Source organism: Rhincodon typus, chromosome 6, assembly GCF_021869965.1.
Source record: "Rhincodon typus isolate 14 chromosome 6, sRhiTyp1.1, whole genome shotgun sequence".
Taxonomy (NCBI): domain Eukaryota; kingdom Metazoa; phylum Chordata; class Chondrichthyes; order Orectolobiformes; family Rhincodontidae; genus Rhincodon; species Rhincodon typus.
This window is the reverse complement of record NC_063337.1, coordinates 770,268-792,165: the sequence shown is the minus strand read 5'-3', so window position 1 is coordinate 792,165 and position 21,898 is coordinate 770,268. Positions and strand designations below refer to the sequence as shown.

Genomic DNA, 21,898 nt, shown 5'->3' with positions numbered 1-21,898 from the left:
CCCCTCACCGTCCCCGCTCTCACCGAGCTGCTGCCCCCTCACCGTCCTGCTCTCAACGGCGACATTACTCCGGCCCACACTCAATCCACCATCGCTGCAGGACACAGGCCACACATTCAGCCCCCGCCAAGCAGTTCCCAGTCATGACCCAACTCCTTCTCGACTCCTTCGGTCGGTGTTTAAAAGGGTAGGGGGCAAGGGGTTTTTGAATTACTACAGAGAAGAGAGAGAAGACGGAAGGAAAAAGACTGGAAAAGGAAAGGGAACTGGCAAACAGAGTGGAGCTCCAAATGGAATGACTTACCCTGTCGCTATCTTGGTTAGTCCTATTCTGATTCTGAATGATGATAACCCCAAGGTGTTAATAATGTGAGAAATCAATGAGGACTTGTCACTGAACATCAAGGCACAATGGTTAGATTGTCTGGCACTTGCATGGCTTGAATGTTAATTGCTACTTGTCAACCCAAACTTGAATGTTGTTGAGGTCTGGCAGCATTTGACATGGCCTGCTTGAATATCTGAAGAGTCACAAATGGTGCTGAACACTGTACAATCATCGGCGAACATCCCCACTTCTGACCTTATGATGGAGGGAAGGTCATTGATGAAGCAGCTAAAGATGGTTGGGCCTAGGACACTATCCTGGGGAACTCCTGCAGAGATGTCCTGGAGCTGAGATGACTGATCCCCAACAACAACAACCATCTTCCTATGTGCCAGGTATGACTCTGACCAGTGGAATGTTTTATGATTAATTACCATTGATTCCAGTTTTGCTAGGGCCCCTTAATGACACATTCAGTCAAATTTGGCTTCGATGTGAAGGGCTGTCACTCTCACCTCACCTCTGGAATTCAGCTCTGTTGTCCATGTTTGAACCAAGGCTGTAATGAGGTCAGGAGCTGAGTGGCCCTGGCGAAATCCAAATTGGGCATCACTGAGCAGCGGCTGCTTGATAACACTGTCAATGACACCTTCCATCACTTTACTGATGATTTACAGTAGACTGATGGGGCAGTAATCGGCCACCTTGGATTTATTCTGCTTTTTTGTAAAGGATACATTTGGGCAATTTTCCACATTGTTGGGTAGATGCCAGTGTTGTAACTGTACTGGAAGAGCTTGGCTAGGGGAGCGGCAAGTTCTAGGGCACAAGTCTTCAGTACTATTGTTGGAATGTTGCAATGTCTCCAACCATTTCTTCATCCAGGGCCGAAGGGCCTGTACTGTGCTGTAATGATACCGTGAAGTGAACTGAATTGACTGAAGACTGGTATCTTTCACAGGAATGAGAAATGGATCACCTACTTGGCTCTTCTGGCTGAGGGTTATTGTGAATGCTTCAGCTTTATCAACTAGCTTTAAACTAGTTTGGCAAAGGGATGGGAACCTAAGGGGAGGCTCTGAGTTAGCTAGAGTGGGTGAGGGCTTAAGGAAGAAGAGAATCAAGTTAGTAAATATAAAGCAACAAGCAGCTGAGCAGTGTAGCAGTAAAGTGAGTGGAAACCAGGTCATGACAGAAAAAGTGCCAAGTTTTAAAAACAAAAGTTCTGCTGTTGGAGGTGTTAGGATTCAAAAAAGGAATAAAAACTAGCATAAGGGCACTTTATCTGAATGCTCAAAGCATTTGATAAACGAGGTGACAGCACAAATCATCATGAATGGGTATAATTTAATGGCCATTACAGAGACATGGTTGCAGGGTGGTCACGACTGGGAGTTAAATATCCAGAGGTATCAGACTATTCGGAAGGACAGACAGGATGTAGAGGGAGGTGGTGTAGCTCTGATATTTAAGGATGACATGAGGGTGGGAATGAGAGATGAGAAAAAGGTTGAATCAATGTTGGTGGAAATTACAAATAGTAAGGGGTAAGTATCACTGATAGGCATGATCTATAAGCCACGAAATAATAACATCACGGAGAGGCAGGCAATAACCAAATAAATAACTGATGCATGAAAAAATGGTACGACAATTATCACTGGGATTTTAATCTACATAGTGGTCAAACTAAGTCGGTCGAGGCAGCTTTGAGGAGGACTTAATAGAAAGTATCTGTGATAGGTCCGGAACAGTATGTAATGGAACCGATGAGGGAGCAAGCTATCATAGATCCGGTCCTGAGTAATGAGACAGGAATTGATGATCTCATAGTTAGGGATCCTCTTGGAAGGAGTGATCACAGTAAGTAAAAACCAAAAGAACTGCGGATGCTGTAATAAGAGATAACAAGGTGTAGAGCTGGATGAACACAGCAGGCCAAGCAGCATCAGAGGAGCAGGAACGCTGACGTTTCGGGCCTAGACCCTTCTTCAGAAATCCAGATCCGAATTCAGAAATGCGGATGCTGTAAACTGGGTTCTGAGGAAGGGCCACCAGACCTGAAACGTTAACTCTGATTTTTTCTTCACAGATGCTGCCAGACCTGCTGAGCTTTTCCAGCAATTTCTGTTTATGTTTGTGATCACAGTAAGGTTGAATTTAAAATACAGATGGAAGGTGAGAAGGTGTCCTGTGCTTAAACAAAGGAGACCACAATGGGATGAGGGAGGAGTTGGTTAAGGTAGACTGGGAACAAAGACTATATGGTGAGACGTCTGAGGAACAGTGGAGGACTTTCAAAGTGATTTTTCACAGTGCTCAGCAAAAGTATACACCAGTGAAAAGGAAAGAATGTAGGAAAAGGGACAATCAGCCATGGATAAATAAGGAAATAAAGGAGAGTACCAAATTGAAAGCTAGTAGTTACGAAGTGGCAAACATTAGTGGGAACCTAGAGGATTGGAAAATCTTTAAAGGTCAATAGAAAGCCACAAAAAAAAGCTACAAAGAAAAGTAAGACGGATTATGAGAGTAAACTAGCTCAGAATATAAAGACAGATAGCAAAAGTTTCCATAAATATATAAAACGAAAAAAAGTGGCTAAGGTAAACATTGGTCCTCTAGACGATAAGAAAGGGGATTTAATAATGTGAGATGAGGAAATGGCTGAGGCGTTGAATAGGTATTTTGTGTCAGTCTTTACAGTGGAAGACACAACATGCCAATAATTGATGACAAGGAGGCTATGTCAGGTGAGGACCTAGAAATGATCATTATCACTAAAGAGGTTGTGTTGGGCAAGCTAATGGGGATAAAGGTAGACAAGTCTCCTGGCCCTGATGGATTGCAGCCCAGGGTACTAAAAGAGATGGTGGGAGTAATAGCAGACACACTCGTGGCAATTTACCAAAATTTGCTGGACTCTGGGGCAGTTCCGTCAGATTGGAAAACAGCAAATGTGACGCCACTGTTTAAAACAGGAGGTAGTCAAAAGGTGGGTAACTATAGGCCATTAGCTTAACTTCTGTAGTGGGGAAAATGCTTGAATCTATAATCAAGGAAGAAACAGCGAGACATCTGGATAGAAATTGTCCCATCGGGCAGACACAGCATGGGTTGATGAAAGGCAGGTCATGTTTAACTAATTTACTGGAATTCTTTGAGGACATTACGAGCGCAGTGGACAATGGGGAACCGGTGGATGTGGTGTGTCTGCATTTCTAGAAGGCATTTGGCAAGGTGCTGCACAAAAGGCTGGTGCATAAGATAAAGGTGCACAGTGTTATGGTCATATATTAGCACGGATAGAGGATTGGTTAACTAACAGGAAGCAAAGTGTGGGGATAAATAGGTGTTTTTTTGGTTGTTTATCAGTGGCTAGTGCCTCAGGGATCAGTATTGGGACCACAATTGTTTGCAACTTACACAGATGATTTATAGTTGGGGACCAAGTGCAGTGTGTCAAAGTTCTCAGATGACACTAAGATGAATGGTAGAGCAAAATCTGCAGAGGGATACAGATAGGTTAAGTGAGTGGGTAAGGGTCTGACAGATGGAGTACAATGTTGGTAAATGTGAGGTCATCCATTTTGGTAGGAAGAACAGCCAAATGGATTATTATTTAAATGGAGAAAAACTGCAGCATGCTGCTGCTGTGCAGAGGGACCTGGGTGTTCTTGTGCATGAATCACAAAAAGTTGGTTTGCAGGTGCAGCAGGCCTTTAAGAAGGCAAATGGAATTTTGTCCTACATTGCCAGAGGGATGGAGTTTAAAAACAAGGAGGCTATGCTGCAGCTGTACAGGGTGCTGGTGAGGCCACACCTGGAGTACTGTGTACAGTTTTGGTCTCCTCACTTGAGAAAGGATGGACTGGCACTGGAGGGAGTGCAGAAGAGGTTCACTAGGTTGATTCTGGAGTTCAGAGGGATGGCTTATGAGGAGAAATTGAGTAGACTGGGACTATCGTTAATTGGAATTTAGAAGAATAAGGGGGATCTTATAGAAACACATAAAAATATGCAGGGAATAGATAAGATAGAAGCAGGAAGGTTGTTTCCACTGGGGTGTGAAACAAGAACTAGGAGGCATAGCCTCGAAATAAGGGGGAGCTGAGTTGAGGAGGAACCTCTTCACCCAAAGGGCGCAAATCTGTGGAATTCCCTGCCCAGTGAGGTTACCTCATTGTATGCTTTTAAGGCAAAGATAAATAGATTTTTGAAGATAAACGAATTAAGGGTTATGGTGAGTGGGGAGGTAAGTGGAGCTGAGTCCACAAAAAGATCCACCATGATCTTATTGAATGATGGAGCAGGCTCGAGGGGCCAGATGGCCTACTCCTGCTTCTATTTCTTGTGCTCTTATCATTTGCTGGGCTCCCTCATCATTGAGGATGGGGATGTTTGTGGATCTTCTTCCTTTAATGAGTTGTTTTAATTGTCCACCACCATGACAGGATTGCAGAGCTTAGAACATGGTCTTCACTGGGAGCTTTCCTTCCCACATTTGGCCTGATTGTCACTCACTAAATACTGTTGGTTGCTCAAGCAGTGAGGGAGTTTTAAGTGCAGATCATCTGGAACCAGAGTGTGACTAAAAGAAGTGGGGATGTTCACCAATGACTGCATAACGTTCAGCAGCATTCATGACTCCTCAGATACTGAAGCAGTCCATGACCAAATGCAACAAGACAATATCTAGGCTTGGGCTGATCAGCGGCAAGTAACATTCATGTCACACAAGTGCCAGACAATGATCATCATCAACAAGAAAGAATCTAACCATCATCCCTTGACATCTTGCTTGAAACCATCAAAGTAAACCAAACAGCTTGGTTAGCACTAGATCCATAAACCAACTCACTCCATCGCCAATGCTCAGTTGGCAGATTTCCTTCCCTGAAGAAAACTGGTGAATCAGGCAGGCTTTACAACAATCGACAATGGTTTCATGGCTATCAGTAAACATGTAAAGCCAGATTTACTTTTATTGAATTCAAATTCCCTCCTTCATGTGGGAATCAAAATTGTGTTCACAGAACTATAAATGTATTTCTGGATAACTTGCCCAGTGACAATGCTACTACACAAACTACTTCCTCTATAGATACATAGAGTGCCTCCCCTACCTACACAGTACTCTCTGTCTCTCTCTAAGTCATTAGTGTAGATCGCAAACAGCTGAGGTCCCGATGATCCTTTGACACTTCACTAGTCACCACCTGCCAAATTGAAAATGTGTTAGAAATTGGGGTCCCTTCAAAACTGAATTTTCCCATTATATATTGAATTGCATGAGATTTCATTTAACAGTAATTAGCTTTCCAAAATTCTAGCATGGGAAAAGAAATAAGAAGAATTACCAGAAAAACAGAGGTCACAATGCATACTGAAATAGTGTCAACAGTTTAACTGGAGCCAAACATACTCTATTTGTGTGTGGTTTACAAAAATAAGGAGGTTTTCTTCTTAGAAGAAATGAAAACTAACTTTCAAACGGAGGTAGACAAGGGGACAGCAGTCATTCGATGTCTTCAATGGCTGTCCCATGGCCATTGGCTAAAAGGGTTCAGACATTTGGTTGACAGAGAAAATACCCTGCCCCTGGAAAAATAACAGTAAGGATGAGTTCTCACGGGGGAATCTCTAATCCTGTGGCCCTGAGAAAGCTGTCTTCTCCAGAGTGAAGATAGACCAGAAGATACAGATCGAAAAATGGCAGGTTTGTTTTTAGATTAATTAGGGCATGATGGTCGGCACAGGCTTGGAGGGCCGAAGGGCCTGTTCCTGTGTACTTTTCCATTTGCTCATTTCAAGAGCAGGAGGAAGATCCAGGGAAGAGATTCCTCATTCTTCAGACAGGGAGCAGGATGCTGCCCCATCATCTTAACAAAACCAACCTATTCTATGTAACAGCCAGTTTGTCCTAAGGTATCAATGAGCCATCTCCAATTGTGACGGTCACACACCTTTTTTCATCCAATTAACAAATGCATCATATCTAAACCACTGTTTCTTAATAAACTTAATAAACAGTCAGAAAAGTGCTACAAATATTAACTGCCTGTATCAGGCAACTGTGATTGCTAACTCCACCCCTCACCAAATCAACAAACCTTCATTTACCCTTACCCTTACCCTTACCCCTCCTGCTCTGTTAACCATTCCTTTAACTATTCTAAGACTCAACTCCTAAGCCCTAATTTTGTGTTATCACCTTTTAGATGGCACTTTATTGAATACCTTTTGAAGATCCAGTTATACTACATCCACTGGTTTCGCTTTATCTATCCTGTTCGTAACATCCGCAAAAACTAAAGTTTATTAGGCAATACTTCCCTTTCATAAAATTATTGATGAATGATTTACTAAGTTTTTTGTGAACATATCCTTAATAATAGATTCCAACATTTTCTCAATGACTCGCATCAGGTTAATTGACTTGTTCCTTGTTTCCTCCCTCACTGTTTTTGTTGATTAATTGCAATACATTTGTTAATTTCCAGACTGCCGGGACCATTCTAAATCACAGAAACTTTGGAAAATCATCACCTGTGTATCCATTAACTGCGCAGCTACCCCTTTCATAACCGAAGAGCGTAAGCCATCAGCTGCTGTGGACATGTCAAATTGTAGTCCTATAAATTGCTTCAGTATTTTTCTTTGCTGATATTAATTGTTTTAAGCTCCACTCTTTTGTTAGCCCTTGGGGACCCTCCATTTCTAGTATGGCTCATTGCATCTTAAACTGTGAAGATCAAAAAATAAGTATTTGTTAAATGTCCCTGCCATTTTCCTATTCCTCATTATAGTTTTTCTCATCTCTATCCCAAGCATTTAGTTTAAAAGGAAGAGAACAGTTATATACTTGCAAAGACTCTCAGTTTGTTTTCTATTCCTGTCTAGTTTACTCATATTCGATTTCTTTCCTTATCAACTACCTTTTAGTAGTCCTGTGCTGGTTTCAAAAACACTTCCAATCCTCAAGTGTCCTACTATTCATCATGACATTAAGCCTCTTCTTTTAATCTAATACTATACTTAACATCTTTAGCTTGCCATGGCTTGATCTATTTTCCCCTGAAGTTCATGTTTCTCACCCTGTGTGTAGAAATGTTCCTACTTATTTTCCAGAAATAACTGTAAAACTGTTCTGCTGGTTTTGATATCCTTTGTAAGATCCCTTGTGTAATTTTTGCCAATTGTCATCCTTTGTGGTTCTTTGCATCATTTTCATTCACCAGGATTTCCATTAGCTTTTGTATTTGTCTGCATTTCCTTTTCATTCTTTAGTTGTCTCTGGCTTTGGTTTTTGGTAAATGGATTTTAGCATTTAAGCTGGTTCTGAATCATTTTAAATTTGTTTCTTTTTGGGTACCTCCCACAGATCATCTTCTGTCATTTTATCCATTAACAGACAGTCCTTATCTCATCCCATTAAGCCAATCTTACATAAATCTGGAATATTAGTAACTGGTTCACATTTCTCTGTCTCAGTCATATTATCATCACTATTACATCACTGTTCACACAATGTCAGGATGATAAATAAAGAAATCTAGGCTACATTGTTCCCAGGACAGTTTTCTGCAGCAATCATTCAGATTTGTGCTGGCCTGTTCATCTCTTTCGGTGGAAAGGTTAATCCTCATTTCAATACACTCTGGCTTTGCACTCCTGGGGCTGTTCATTGCAGGTAAAAATATAGATGGACAGGAGTTTGAAACATTTCAGAAGGTCTATGGATTATGGATAGCAGAGTAGTGGATTATGGATCTGCAGAGTAGTGGGGGGTTCCATTTATGGAACAACTCACAGCTTGGGGGAGGCGTAGAATCCATGTGTAGGGGACAGGGGCCACAGAAGCCAGAGAGTTTACTGCACGACTAAAGCTTTCTGGCCCATCATGTTTGTGCTCTATCAATCCACATTCCATTTTCCAGCACTTGGTCCACAGCCTCGCATGCTGTACTTTTCAAGTGCTCATCTAAATTCTTCTTATGTGACTATGCTTCCAGTCTCTACCAGCCTTTTAGGCAGTGAATTCCAGATACACACCACCCTCTGAGTGGAGGGATAGGCAGCAGGAGGTCATGGAGTGGGGAAGGTGGTGGTGGGGTGAGGGGTGGGGTGTCTGTCTCAGGCTGGGCTCCAGTGACATCCGTGAAGTTAAATCCCTCCCAATGGCTTGACATCACTACCGCAACTGGGGGTATGGGGAGGAAGAAGGGTGGAGAGAGGAGAAACAGCACAAGCACGAGCAGGGGACTGTTCTGGGGTTGACAGATTGCAGCTGACTTTTGTATTTGAGGAAGTAGAATGAGAATCCAGTCTCTGCATGACTCTGGCCGATCCCAGCACCACAACCTAGCCAATCTCAGCACAACCCCTCTGAGACTGCCTCTGAATAATTCCATATACTTATCTGCTGCTATTCTGAGGGTTCATTTGGATTCCTTTTTGAAAAAAAGACTGCAATACTGACATCAGTGAACAAGAAACCCAGAATGGTGTGAGAATCGAAGAGGAATTCAGAGAGATAACAGATGGAGCGGATGGGCACTTTACCACCTCCTGCACTCAAATATTCACTTTACAAACAGGTGCCAATACTTCAGCAGCACATACAAAAATATTTCAGAAACTAAAAACCATCATCTCTGTGTCTCACTCTGCTCTATGCAATGGACGGACTCCATAAACAAACACACAGTAGTGGTGGTGGGTGAGGGTTCAATGCTGTATTTTTGCAGCGTTACTGTCTGGGCCTGGAACATTTACTCTGCTTTCTCTCCACAAATGGTGCCATCAGGTTTTTCTCTGCATTTTCTGAGTTTTTTTTCTGATTTCCAGCATCTGCGATTCTTTTATTTTTTACTTCACAATGTTTCAAATCTTACTTCAGAGAATCAATAATAAGTGCAGCTCGCACTGTCAGAGGGTCAGCGCTGAGGGAGCGGGCACTGTCAGAGGGTCAGCGCTGAGGGAGCGCCGCACGGTCAGAGGGTCAGCGCTGAGGGAGCGGGCACTGTCAGAGGCCTGTATTGAGAAGTGCTGTATTTTGGTAGGGCAGCACTATTCCTTGGTCAAGAATGCAGGTCAGGTATTTGAGTTCACATTACTAGTTGTGAATTTCTGTGTCAATTGTCACATATATCTGCAGGATCTGACCTTAAAAGATGCTGTGGAGCAATACTGTGGTAAGTAAGAACATAGAACATAGAACAGTACAGCACAGTACAGGCCCTTCGGCCCACGATGTTGTGCCGAACTTTTACCCTAAACCTAAGGTCTATCTAACCTCCACCGCTGCCTTATACTATCATCCATATGCCTATCTAATAGCCGCTTAAATGCTCCTAATGAGGCCGACTCCACTATCCTCTCCGGCAATGCATTCCACGCCCCTACCACTCTCTGAGTAAAGAACCTACCTCTGACGTCTCCCCGATATCTACCTCCTTTCACTTTAAAACTATGTCCCCTCGTAAAAGCTACCTCCACCCTAGGAAAAAGTCTCTGGCTGTCTACTCTACCTATACCTCTGATCATTTTGTACACCTCTATCAAGTCACCTCTCATCCTTCGTCATTCTAAAGAGAAAAGCCCTAGCTCTCTCAACCTTTCCTCGTAAGACCTTCCCTCCATTCCAGGCAACATCCTGGTAAATCTCCTCTGCACCTTTTCTGATGCTTCCACATCTTCCTGTAATGAGGTGACCAGAACTGGACACAATACTCCAGATGTGGCCGAACCAGGCTTTTGTATAGCTGGAGCATAACTTCACGGCTCTTGAACTCAATCCCTCTATTAATGAAAGCTAACATACCATATGCCTTCTTAACAACTCTATCCACCTGGGTGGCAGCTTTCTGGGAACTGTGAACATGAACCCCAAGATCCCTCTGCTCCTCCACACTGCCAAGAATCTTTCTGTTAATTCTCTCTCTGCAACACACATCCCTTCCCAGCTTTGATAAACAAGGTCATTACCCAAAGACCAAAAATTTGAAGGACTACAGAGGTAAGGCAGGGATAGCAAGGGCAGTTTATAGTCAAGCACATTGCTGTTGGTTTGGATTCACATGTAGGGCAGACCAAGTAACGATGCCAGTTTCCTTCCCTAAAGGGGCATTAGTGAATCAGATGAATATTCCAGCAACCAACAATGATTACCTTGTCATCGTTCAACTTTAATTCCAGATTATTGTTTTTAAAATTTAATTCCAGTTCCACCATCTGCCGTGATGGGATTCAAAACAAAGTCCCCTGAACATTATCTGATTCTCTGGATTACTAGATCAGTGATACTACCACTAGGTCTCCCAAACAGGTTAGTGAAAGGTTAGAAGTAGCAGAGGAAGTTGATTGGATAGTCTCAATCTCAGTGACAAACAAGTTCCACGAGACCCTCATATCTGTTGGAGCTGAGGGTGAGGATGAGGGCAAGGGGATGGGGGAGAGGTTTCAGAAGGTGGTTTATCGTGAAGAAATAGAATGAAAAGTTATCTATGCATTCAGGAATTAGCTCCAATAATGACAGTTTCAGCAGCTGAGAGGAAGACTCATTCTTGTTCCATGTTTAACATGTTTTCAAAATTCTTTCAGCATCACTGGCTCGGGTGACATCTGCTACCCATCCCGAATCCCTGGAGGAAGTGGGGATCTAGGAGAACATGCAGACTGCTATACATGGTGTGTTTCTCCATTAGCTACAATCATCAACAAACGTATGTAGAGAACTTCTTAAAAACTCAAGCTCCTGGTGCCTAGCAGCAATTTAGCTCCCTACCTGATCTCTGCATCCCTGACCCACGATTGGCTCCCAGTATCCCTGCTCTCCAGAGGTGCCTAGTGTCTGATAAGAGGAAGGCTCATTTGTGAAACCTTGAGAGTTTATTTAAAAAAAACTGTTTGTTTTAAAATGTTACTGAGCTGATAGGTTAGAGGTCATGGCTGGATGAGAAGACAGATAACAGCAGTGTTAGTATAGACATGTCAGTCTCTCCTGCTGTAGGGAAGAGGAGGAGGGAAAAACAAACTAAAAATAAATATCTACTAAAATGTCAACAATTAGCCTTTGGCTTGTATAACCTGCCGTGAGCAAATTGGCTACTGCATTTCGCAAGGAGCTGAGAGGAAGGGGGTGAGGGAGCCATTCAGAAAAGGTTTACTAGACTCACATATGAAATTGGAGAGTTGTCCGATGAGGAAAATTTGGACAAGCTTGGCTTGTATCCACTGGAGCTCAGAAGAATAAGAGGTGACTTGATTGAAACATAAAAGATCATATGAAGCCCTGACAGGGCAGGGAATGTGAAAAAGATATTTCTTCTTGTGGGAGAATCTTGACCCAGGGCTCACTGACTGAAAAACAGCTCGGTCATTCTGGACAGAGATGTTTCTGTAAAGGGAGTCGAAGCACAGTCCTTGAATATCTTGAAGACAGAAGTAGATTTTTAAAAATTCATCTGTGGGATGTGAGAGTCGCTGGCTGGCCAGCATTTCTTGCCCATCCCTAGTTGCCCTTGAGAAGGTGGTGGTGAGCTGCCTTTTTGAACTGCTGCAGTCCTCCTGCTGTGGATTCACCAACAATGCTATGAAGGAGGGAATTCCAGGATCTTGACCCAGCGACAGTGAAGGAACAGCGATATATTTCCAAGTCAGGATGGTGAGTGGTTCAGAGGGGAACTTGAAGGTGGTGGTGCTCCCATGTATCTGCTGCCCTTCTCCTGCTAGATGAAAGTGGTCGTGGGTTTGGAAGGTGCTGTCTGAGGATCTTTGGTGAATTTCTGCAGTGCACCGTAGATAGTGCACAGTGCCGGTGGTGGAGGGAGTGGATGTTTGTGGATGCGGTGCCAATTAAGCAGGCTGCTTTGTCCTGGATTGTGTCAAGCTTCTTGAGTACTGTTGGAGCTGCATCCATCCAGGCAAGTGGGGAGTATTGTATCACACTCCTGATTTGTGCCTTGTAGATAGTGGAAAGTCTTTGGGGAGTCAGGTGGTGAGTTATTCACTTAGTGCTCCCAGCATCTGACCTGCTCTTGCAGCCACTGTGTTTATGTGGCAAATCTAATTGAGTTTCTGGTGAATGATAACCCCCAGTTGTTGACAGTGGGAGATTCAGTGATGGTAACACCACTGAATGTCCAGGGGCAGTGGTTAGATTGTCTCTTATTGGTGATGGTCATAGCCTGACATCTGTGTGGTACGAATGTTACTTGGTACTTATCAGCCCAAGACTGGATATTGTCCAGATCTTGATGCATTCAAACATGGAATCTAAGGAGTCATGAATGGAGCTGAACATTATGCAATAATCAGCAAACATCCCCATCTCTAATCTTATGATGGAGGGAAGGTGAAGCAGCTGAAGATGGTTGAAAATTCTGGCTAAGCAAGAGGGTGAAAAGATCTCAGGGGTAGGTGGGATTTGATGTCACAATCAGATCAGCAAAGATGTTACTAAATCTCAGAGAAGGCTCAATGAGCTACTACTGCTCTATGTTTGTGTGCATTTTCAAGTCAGAGAGGCTGACTTAGTGAGTAGTTTTACGAGATACCAGTGGCATATGATGAGCTGCCTTGTAAGGGAAGATGTCAGAACATGAGGCAGGAACAGAGGGCCTGTGATAGGAGGCTAACTGACAAGTCATGGACAACTGTGACCCTCTCTAACTGCAGACCCTGCCCTCAGCAACCTATTGGCCCCTTCTATTAGTGGGCACTGCCCCCTGTAACCATGGTTGCCACCCCCTCTAACCGTTGCCCCCACTCCCTCTAACTGTGGACACTGCCCCCTGGAAATGCGAAACATGGCCTTCACCACCCATAACTGCAAACCACAGCTGGCCAGTACAGGAGGCGATGTGCCCCATTGTGTGTGCACTAATTCCACACATGAACTGTGTATTCTTGTTCCAACTTGGTGCTCAATGGTTGGCGGTGGTGATACTCTGATTTTTTTTTTCTAAACCTATTCTACAGTGTGACACTTTAATCTTAATGTTCAACCAATATCCCAGCATGGTGTGTTGCTTCCCGGGTGCCAGGGTCCAGGATGTCTTGGAGCAGCTGCAGAATGTTCTGTTGGGGGGGAGGGTGGTGGTGGTGGTGGTGGTGGTTGGGGGGGGTGGTGGGAAGAGCAGCCAGAAGTTATTGTGCATGTTGGCACAAATGTATAGCCATGAATAGGGATGAGATCCTGCAGAGTGATTATAGACAGCTAGGAAAAAAGTTAAAAACCAGGACCTCTAACGATTCTACCGATTACTTCCAGTGCCATGTGCTAGTGAGGGTAAGAACAGGAGGATATGGTAGATGAATGTGTGGCTAAAGAACTGGTGCAGGGGGCAGGGATTCAGATTCCTGGATCATTGGGATCTTTTCTGGGGCAGAGGTGACCTGTTCAAGACAGTCAGGTTACTCCTGAACTGGAAGGCAGATTTGCTACTGCTAGTGCTGCAAGGAAGGTTTAAACTAGATTGGTGGGGGGGGGGCTCCTCAACAGCAGGGAGGCAAGTGTGAGGATGGAAGGAGATACAGTAATCAGAAATAGCAAGTTGAACAGACAGGTCAGGCTGGGATAGGACAGGGAGCAAGGAATGCCTGTTGGATTAAATTGCATGTATTTCAATGCAAGGTGGCTGACAGGTAAGGCCAATGAACTCAGGATGTGGATAGGTACGTGGGGCTGGGATATTATAGGCATTACAGAAACATGGCTAAGGGAGGGACAGGACTGGCAGCTTAATGTGCCAGAGTACAGGTGCTTTAGGCGGGACAGAGGTGGAGGAAAGAGGGGACGGGGGTTACATTTTTGATTAAGGGGAGTATCACAGAGGTAGTCAGAGATGAAATAACTGAGGGATCATCCAGTGAGGCTTTGTGGGTGGAACTAAGAAATAAGGGGATGGTGACGTTATTGTGGTTGTACTATAGGCCTCCAAATAGTCAACAGGAATTAGAGGAACAAATATGAGGGAAATTGCAGAGACTTGCAGGAGCAATAGAGTTGTCATAGTGGGGGATTTTAATTTTCCTAACATAGACTGGGGCCTCCACAATGTTAAGGGCCTATATGGGGTGGAATTTGTTAAATGGGTTCCAGAAAGTTTCCTCAAGCAGTATGTAGAGGGTTCTACTCGGGAAGGGGCAAAACTTGACCTACTCTTGGGAAACAGGGCGGGACAGGTGACTGAGGTCACAGTGGGAGAGCACTTTGGGACCAGTGACCACAGTTCTATTAATTTTAAAATCGTTATGGAGAAGGACAAAACTGGTCCACAGGTTCAAGTTCTAAACTGGGGCAAGGCAGATTTTGATGGAATTAGATAGAAGCTTGCAGGGGTTGATTCCAGTATTTGTTTGCAGGCAAAGGGACCTTTGGCAAGTGGGAGGCCTTTAAAAGTGTGATAGCTAGAGTTCAATGTTTTTATGTTCCTATGAGGGTGAAGGCCAAGGTTGGCGGGAATAGGGAACCCTGGATAACAAGAGATCTTTATGGCGTTGACCAGAAAAAAGGAGACATGGCTCAGGGACAGGCAGCTGGGATCAAGGGAATCCCTGGAGGTATACAGGATTTTACTGAAGAAGGAAATCAGGACGACGAAAAGGGGGTACAAGGTAGCTGTGGCTGTGAAGGCTCGGGTGAAACCAAAGAGATTCTAAGTATATTAAAGGAAAAGGAATAACTAGAGAGAGAATAGGATCACTTCAAGATCAAAGTGGACATGTATGTGTGGAACCACAGGAGATGGGCGAGGTCCTCAATGAATATTTCTCCTCTGTGTTTACCGTGGAGAAAGGCATGAAGGCTCGGGGACTTGGGGAAGTTAGTGGCCACATCTTGGGGACAGCCCATATCACAGTAGAAGTGGTGCTGGAAGTATTAGGATGTATGAAGGTGGATAAACCTCCTGATCCTGACCAGATATATGCAAGAACCCTACAAGAGGCTAGAGAAGAAATTGTGGGGGCCCTGGCTGATATATTTGCATCATCGCTAGCCACGGGTCAGGTTCGGGAAGACTGGAGGGTAGCGAATGTTGTGCCCTTGTTCAAGAAGGGCTGCAAAGAGAAACCTGGAAATTATAGGCCAGTAAGCTTAATGTCTATGGTAGGTAAGTTACTTGAGAAGATTCTGAGGGATAAGATATACATGCATTTAGAAAGACAAGGTTTGTTTAGGAGTAGTCAGTGTGGTTTTGTGCGTGGGAGATCATGCCTCACAAATTTGTTAGGGTTCTTTGATGAAGTGACCAGGAAAGTTGATGAGGGCAGGGTGGTAGATGTAGTCTACACAGATTTCAGTAAGGCCTTTGATAAGGTTCCACATGGTATGCTGCTCTGGAAGGTTGGATCACATGGAATCCAGGGAGATCAGGCAAATTGGATACACAATTGGCTTGATGGTAGGAAGCAGAGGGTAACGGTGGAAGGATGCTTGTCGGACTGGAGGCCTGTGACTTGTGGGGTGCCTCAGGGGTCGGTGCTGGGCCCGTTGCTGTTTGTTATCTATATCACTGATGTGTGTGAGAATGTACAAGGTATGATTAGTAAGTTTGTGGATGACACTGAAATAGGCAGTATCATGGACAGTCAGGAAGGTTATCAGAAATTGCAGCAGGATCTTGATCAGCTGGGGAAGTGAGCCGAGAAATGACAAATGGAGTTTAATATAGATAAGTGTGAGGTGTTGCATTTTGGAAAGTCATATCAAGGTAGGAGTTTCATGGTGAATGGTAGGGCCTTAAGGAGTGTAGTAGAACAGAGGGACCTTGCAGTTCAGGTGCAGAGTTTTCTGAAAGTGGAGTCACAGGTAGGCAGGGCAGTGAGCAAGGCGTTTGGCACACTGGCCTTCGTCAGTCAGGCACTGAGTACAGAGTTGGGAAGTTATGTTGTAGTTGTACAGGACATTGGTGAGGCCGCACTTCACCTGACGAAGGGGCTACACTCCAAAAGCTTGTGTTTACAAATAAACTTGTTGGACTATAACCTGGTGCCATGTGATTTCTGAACTTTTTTCTTTAGAACATAGGAGGCTGAGAGGGTATCTTTTAGAGAAGTATAAGATCATGAGCGGGATGGATAGGATGAATGCACTCAGTCTTTTTCCCAGGTTTGGGGAATCGAGGACTATAGGCATCAGTTTAGGGTGAGAGGGGAAAGAATATATGGGAACCTGAGGGGCAACTTTTTTTACACAGAGGGTGGTATGAATATGGAATGAGCTGCCATCTGAAGTGGTTGAGGCAGGTACGAATTTCAACATTAAAAAGGCATTTGGATGAATACATGGATAGGAAAGATTTAAAAGGATATGGGCCAAGTGCAGGGAAATGGGGTTAGCGTGGATGAACATTTTGGACGGCATGGACCAGTTTGGGCCGAAGGGCCTGTCTCCATGCTGTAGGACTCTATGATTCCCAGACAATTCCTTGTTCTCCATGCTCCTCGTACAAATCCTTAATTTTCTGCAAGTAGAAACACTTACACCCTCAAACACTTTTGCCATTCTGGATCTTGCTACTAAATTTCCTGAAACTCCCCTGCCCTGTCACTACAGGCCAGGTTCATCACATTATCTAGTATTCCTGCCTTTAGGATAGCATCTCAGGTGATTTACACTGTTCCAATAGTTTTCAGACATCAGCACACCATCTTCACTCTCACTCTGTCCTCTCTATTGTGCTAATACCATCTTTGACTAACAGAATCACTGCTCAATCCTTTACCAGTGCTTTAATATTCAGATCTCAATCCTCGTCATCCTTCAATCACAATTATCAGATTGCATTTCTTTAGTTCTGTTGCACTCTGTTCATCTGTTTGTTTCAAATGCTGCAGATATAGATAAATTTCAAATGCACTCAGTTGTCAAGCCTTCAGTTTTGTTATCTCTGACCTTACTACTACATTGGAACTTTCTCTCTGTTCTGTCACCACTGTCAGTTTATCATTTACTGTATAAGTATTTTTCTCTTGCCGTGTCTCTAATCTTTGATTTACCACATTGTCCCAAATTTGATCCCTTACCCTATGATTTCAGTTTAAAACTCTATTTCCCTAGTTACATGGCTCACGAGAACACTGCTCCTGGCATGGGTCAGGTGCAGACTGCTCCAACAAGACAACCCCAGCTCTCTATGGCATTAATGCTGATGCCCCATAAACCAAGCCAACTTCTACTACACCAGACTTTGAGCAAGACATTCATTCTCTTTAAGCTTACTTGCGTATATCAGTTTTCACGTGGCAGAGAGCCTCTTAGAGCCTCTGCTTTGTATTCGGTGCATAATTCTACCTACTCACTATGCAGAACTTCTTTCTTTGTCCTCTTCTATCCTATGGACCAGAGTGAGGAGATCCGCCCCCTTCCACTGGAGATTGCTCTCCAGCTCTGAACATTTCCTGAATCCTGGCACTGGGAAGATAACACAGTCACCTGGACTCTCATTCTTTACTGCATAGATTGGGTTCAATCTCTATCACCACACGGTCCCCAACAATCACTACATTTCTCTTTGCTGCACATTCTTGAATGGATTCCCACTCCCCAGCAAAGTTACCTTGTGCACCCGCAGTCCTTACTCTCAACTAGACAAGCTGAAGGATCCTGAAAAGATTCTGAAAAAGGATTCTGACACATTAACTCTGATTTCTTTCCACAGGTGCTGCCAGACCATTTTCATCAATTTCTGTTTTGGATCCCAAAACCTGTTGGACAATGACAAAGGTTGAGGTTCCTAAGCTCCCGTCCACTGGGACCCCTTCCCTACTTTACAGGTCATCGCAAACTCCTGTCCCTGAACACTGACCAAATCAGAATTGTAACTGAGCCCTCAAATAAAACATCCAGGTAACCCATGCACATACATAGTCGTACAAAGAGTGGAGACCAGGCTGGGAAAAGAAAATGATTAAAAAGTCACTCAACCAAGACAGAATTAACAGTAAAATAGAGAAATGTTGATGACAGGAGGAAGAAGATGGTTACAAAGTGGAACAGTGGATTTGTTATAGTCTCTCATTAAGAACGACAGATGTGGAGGATTAAGTAGGGCTGGAGCGAGAAGCAGACCCTATTCCTCATCTCCAGTCATTGCCATTACCAATAATTGCCAAAGATGAAGGTTAGGAACAAGCATTAATGTCTGGGCTGTTCAGCTGAGTTTCCTTTCTTACCTACAGGCTTGGTCACTGGAATATTTCCCAAGTACAGCACTTGGAATCTTTGAACAAGCTCACTCTTGGGCACTGGAAACTCCACTGCAGACAAGAGAACACAAGACAGAAAGGAAGTCTTAGATGGTACAAATTTAACACAAAGTCATGGTCACCAAAATACAGTCATGCTCCCATGAAGAGCTGCTGAGGAAATTCATCAATGACAACAATCATGTAGTAGCAACGCCAGATTTAATCTTCATTCAGATGGTGTTTGCAATTTACTGTTTCCTCTGGGGTCTCATCAGTGGCAGCACTAACCCAAGCCAGAAAACATCAGCATTGTTCCAGCTCCTGCATAATGACTGATCAAACAGCATCAAATAAATGGAATGAAGATGAGTATTTTTTACCTAATAAGGTTACAATGAGGGTACGAAGGCAGAACTGATGTTATGATGGCTTCGTATTTAATATTTGTGTGAACTTGAGTTTGTACGACAGTGGAAATGCCTATACTGTCTTACTTTCTTAAAAGAAATCCATGAAAAGACTTGGAACATTTATTAATAAGGTATTTCTTGGAAAACACATGAGACCATCACTACTTTTATTTTTCTCCTTTTTGGTTTGGAACTGAGAGTCGCAGTTAAGAGTTGAACTTTGAACAGCAGCTTGTTTGAAAAACAAGAGAGAACAAAAGACAACAAAGTGTGGAGCTGGAGGAAGGGTCCCGACCCGAAACGTCAACTTTCCTGCTCGTTTGGTGCTGCCTGGCCTGCTGTGCTCCTCCAGCTCCACACTGTGTTATCCCTGACTCCAGCATCTGCAGTTCTTGCTATCTCAGAGAAAAAAAGACAGATGTTTGAGGTTGGGAACTGGCCTGGAAAGATACTGCTGATTAATTATTGCTCGAGGGAAATGCAAATATTTTGGCACCGGCATGTTGATGTGCTCAGTGTCTGGCAGCTGATCAGTCAAAGGAGGAGCGGTGCTGGCCAGCCAATCACAAAGAATATTGAAGAACAGGGGGGAAAAAAAAAACAAAGTAAACCAGCTCTGACTGGGCTTTGGGCAGGGGGCAGTTTTGTTTTGGAAGTTTCCGGATTGGGCGGCTTTTTGGTTTTGCTCTCTGTGTCTCTCTCTCATTATTCTCCAGTTATCAATTTGTTCAAAGCTCGGACAAAAGAATCCCATTCTGTAAGAATCAAGTAAAAGCCTCCAGAAGTCTGCGGAAGCTGCTTGCATGGACTGGTGACTTCAGGATTATACAGCCCTACATACAACCCATCAGGATGAAGGATTTCATGAAGGTCTGGTACTCACTATTGAAACAGTTATCAAACTGGCAAATTATGATTCTTTTATTTTCTTTTTTTATCTCTTAACTGGGTCTGTCTGTTGGTGTGAGAAATTGGGGTTTATAATCAAGGAAGGTTGGGTAAGATGACACATATTAATTAGATTGCCTTGTAGTTTTCCTGTGTTCTGCTAAAGTTACATTCTTCATAATAAATTGCTAATTTTTGTTGAAGTTGTAAACTCAGTTTCCAAGGTCTGTTATTTGTAAAGTCTAGTTAGAAACATTTGAGAAATTTTAGGGGTCATTGACGATTTTAATTTCATTGTGCTGTGAATCTAGTGAGAGTGAGTGAATTTGGTTTGGCTTTGCTTGCTATCCTTATATCATAATTGCCCGAACTCACTTTAAGGAAAGCATCCGGCTGTCTTTAACATTGGGTTTATGACTGTCATCATGTCTGATGGATATTCAGCAGGTCTCGGAGATAGTAAGAACTACAGATGCTAGAGTCAGAGATAACACAGTGTGGAGCTGGAGGAACACAGGAGATCAAGCAGCATCAGAGGAGCAGGAAAGTCGACGTTTTGGGTCAGGGCCTTTCATCAGGACTGAAACGTCGACTTTCCTGCTAAGTCCCGATGAAGGGTCCCGACCCAAAACATCAAGTTTCCTGCTCCTCTGATGCTGCCTGACCTGCTGTTACTCAACATCTGTGGACAGAAAACGATGACTTTGCGCTCTCTCCGCAGATGCTGCTGAACCTGCTGAGTTTCTCTAGCAATTTTGGTTTTTGTTTCAGATTTCCAGAACCTGCAGTTCTTTGTTTTGTTTTAATCTATTGTATATTGTTTGGAGTAGTTTCTACTGAAGGAAAGGAAATTCTCAGTTTAGCTCGCATACCCCTGGAATGTCCTTACTGTGAATCCAGTGTTAAATATGGTCGTCCTCTTGAACAGCGTCACAAAGAATCATTGACACTGAGTTTTCTAAGGAAGGTGCGTTTGCAAAAATCCCAGTGACAAGTGCTTCTGTTTGGTGATAACCATCTATACATGACAGGATGTAAAACTGCCATAAAGGGATGGCATTAATTATGGACAATTTTAATCTACAAATGAACTGAGAAAACCAGATTGGCAGTAGTTGACTGAATGAGGAGTTCCAAAGAATGACTGAGAGATAGTTTCTCAGAGCAGCACATGGTGGAACCAACCAGACAGCAGGTTATGTTAGACTTGGTATTGTGTAATGTGACAGGATTAATTTGCAGCTTCAGAATGAAGGCACCGCAATGTTCTAGAGCCCACAGTATGACTGAATCTTACATCCTGTTTGAAAGGGATAGGATTAGGTTTAAGACTAGTGTTTTAAACCTAAGCGAGGGCATGATGAGGGCATGAAAGCTGAGCTAGCTGAAGTGAACTGGCATTCTAGGCTAAGGAATAGATCAATAGAGACACTGTGTTAGATACTTAAAGGGATACGTTGGGATACTCAGAATAAATAAATTCTTGAGGTCCTAGCTCACCACAAAAGAAAAATTCAAAAGAGAGGATCCCCCCATTTTCCATTAACTAATGGAGTTAGGGAAAGGATCAAACTTAAGAAAGAAGTAAAAAGCTGCACAGAGATGAGTGGCAGGTCAGATGATGGGTTAGAATATAAAGAATGGAAGAGAATAACTAAAAAGATAAACAAGAAGTAAAAAAAAATCAGAGTATGAGGGGAAGATAGCTAGGAATGTAGAAACAGTAGCAACAGGTATTTAAAATAGAAAAGGATAAATAAAGTGAGTGTTGATTCTCTAGAGAATAGAAAATGGTATGTCAATACTAGATAATAGGGAAATGACAGATGAAATGAACAAATACTTTGCTTCTGTCATCAGGACAGACAATATTAGAAACATTCCAGTAATACGTGTAAATCGAGAGGTTGAAAGGAGACAGGAACTGAGGGAAATTATCACAGGGGAAGCAGTATGGAGCAAATTGATGGACAAGTATCCACATTTAGATAGACTTCATCCTAGGGTCATAAACAGGTCGTTAATGAGCTAGTAGATGCGTTGGTGTTAATTTCCCAAAATTTCCTTGATTCAG

The 21,898-nt window shown here is 43.3% G+C and overlaps 1 protein-coding gene and 1 long non-coding RNA gene across 8 annotated transcripts in view; one reads left to right on the top strand and one right to left on the bottom strand.

The window, feature by feature from the left end:
- Window positions 1–19,188, top strand: part of LOC125483404 — a 22,436-nt gene extending 3,248 nt beyond the window's left edge. Inside the window, exons 2-4 of the long non-coding RNA XR_007262361.1 lie at window positions 6,832–6,924; window positions 10,934–11,020; window positions 18,518–19,188. This is a non-coding gene — a long non-coding RNA (uncharacterized LOC125483404). The remainder of the gene's footprint in view (window positions 1–6,831; window positions 6,925–10,933; window positions 11,021–18,517) is intronic.
- Window positions 1–21,898, bottom strand: part of apbb1 (amyloid beta (A4) precursor protein-binding, family B, member 1 (Fe65)) — a 125,544-nt gene that overhangs the window by 18,642 nt on the left and 85,004 nt on the right. For all 7 annotated transcript variants that reach the window (XR_007262357.1, XR_007262358.1, XR_007262359.1 and 4 more), the window contains one exon: window positions 18,512–18,595. Coding sequence is in view for 3 of the 7 variants with exons in the window: in XM_048598502.1 (XP_048454459.1) it covers window positions 18,512–18,595 (84 nt within the window). In the remaining 4 variants the exon portion in view is untranslated. The remainder of the gene's footprint in view (window positions 1–18,511; window positions 18,596–21,898) is intronic.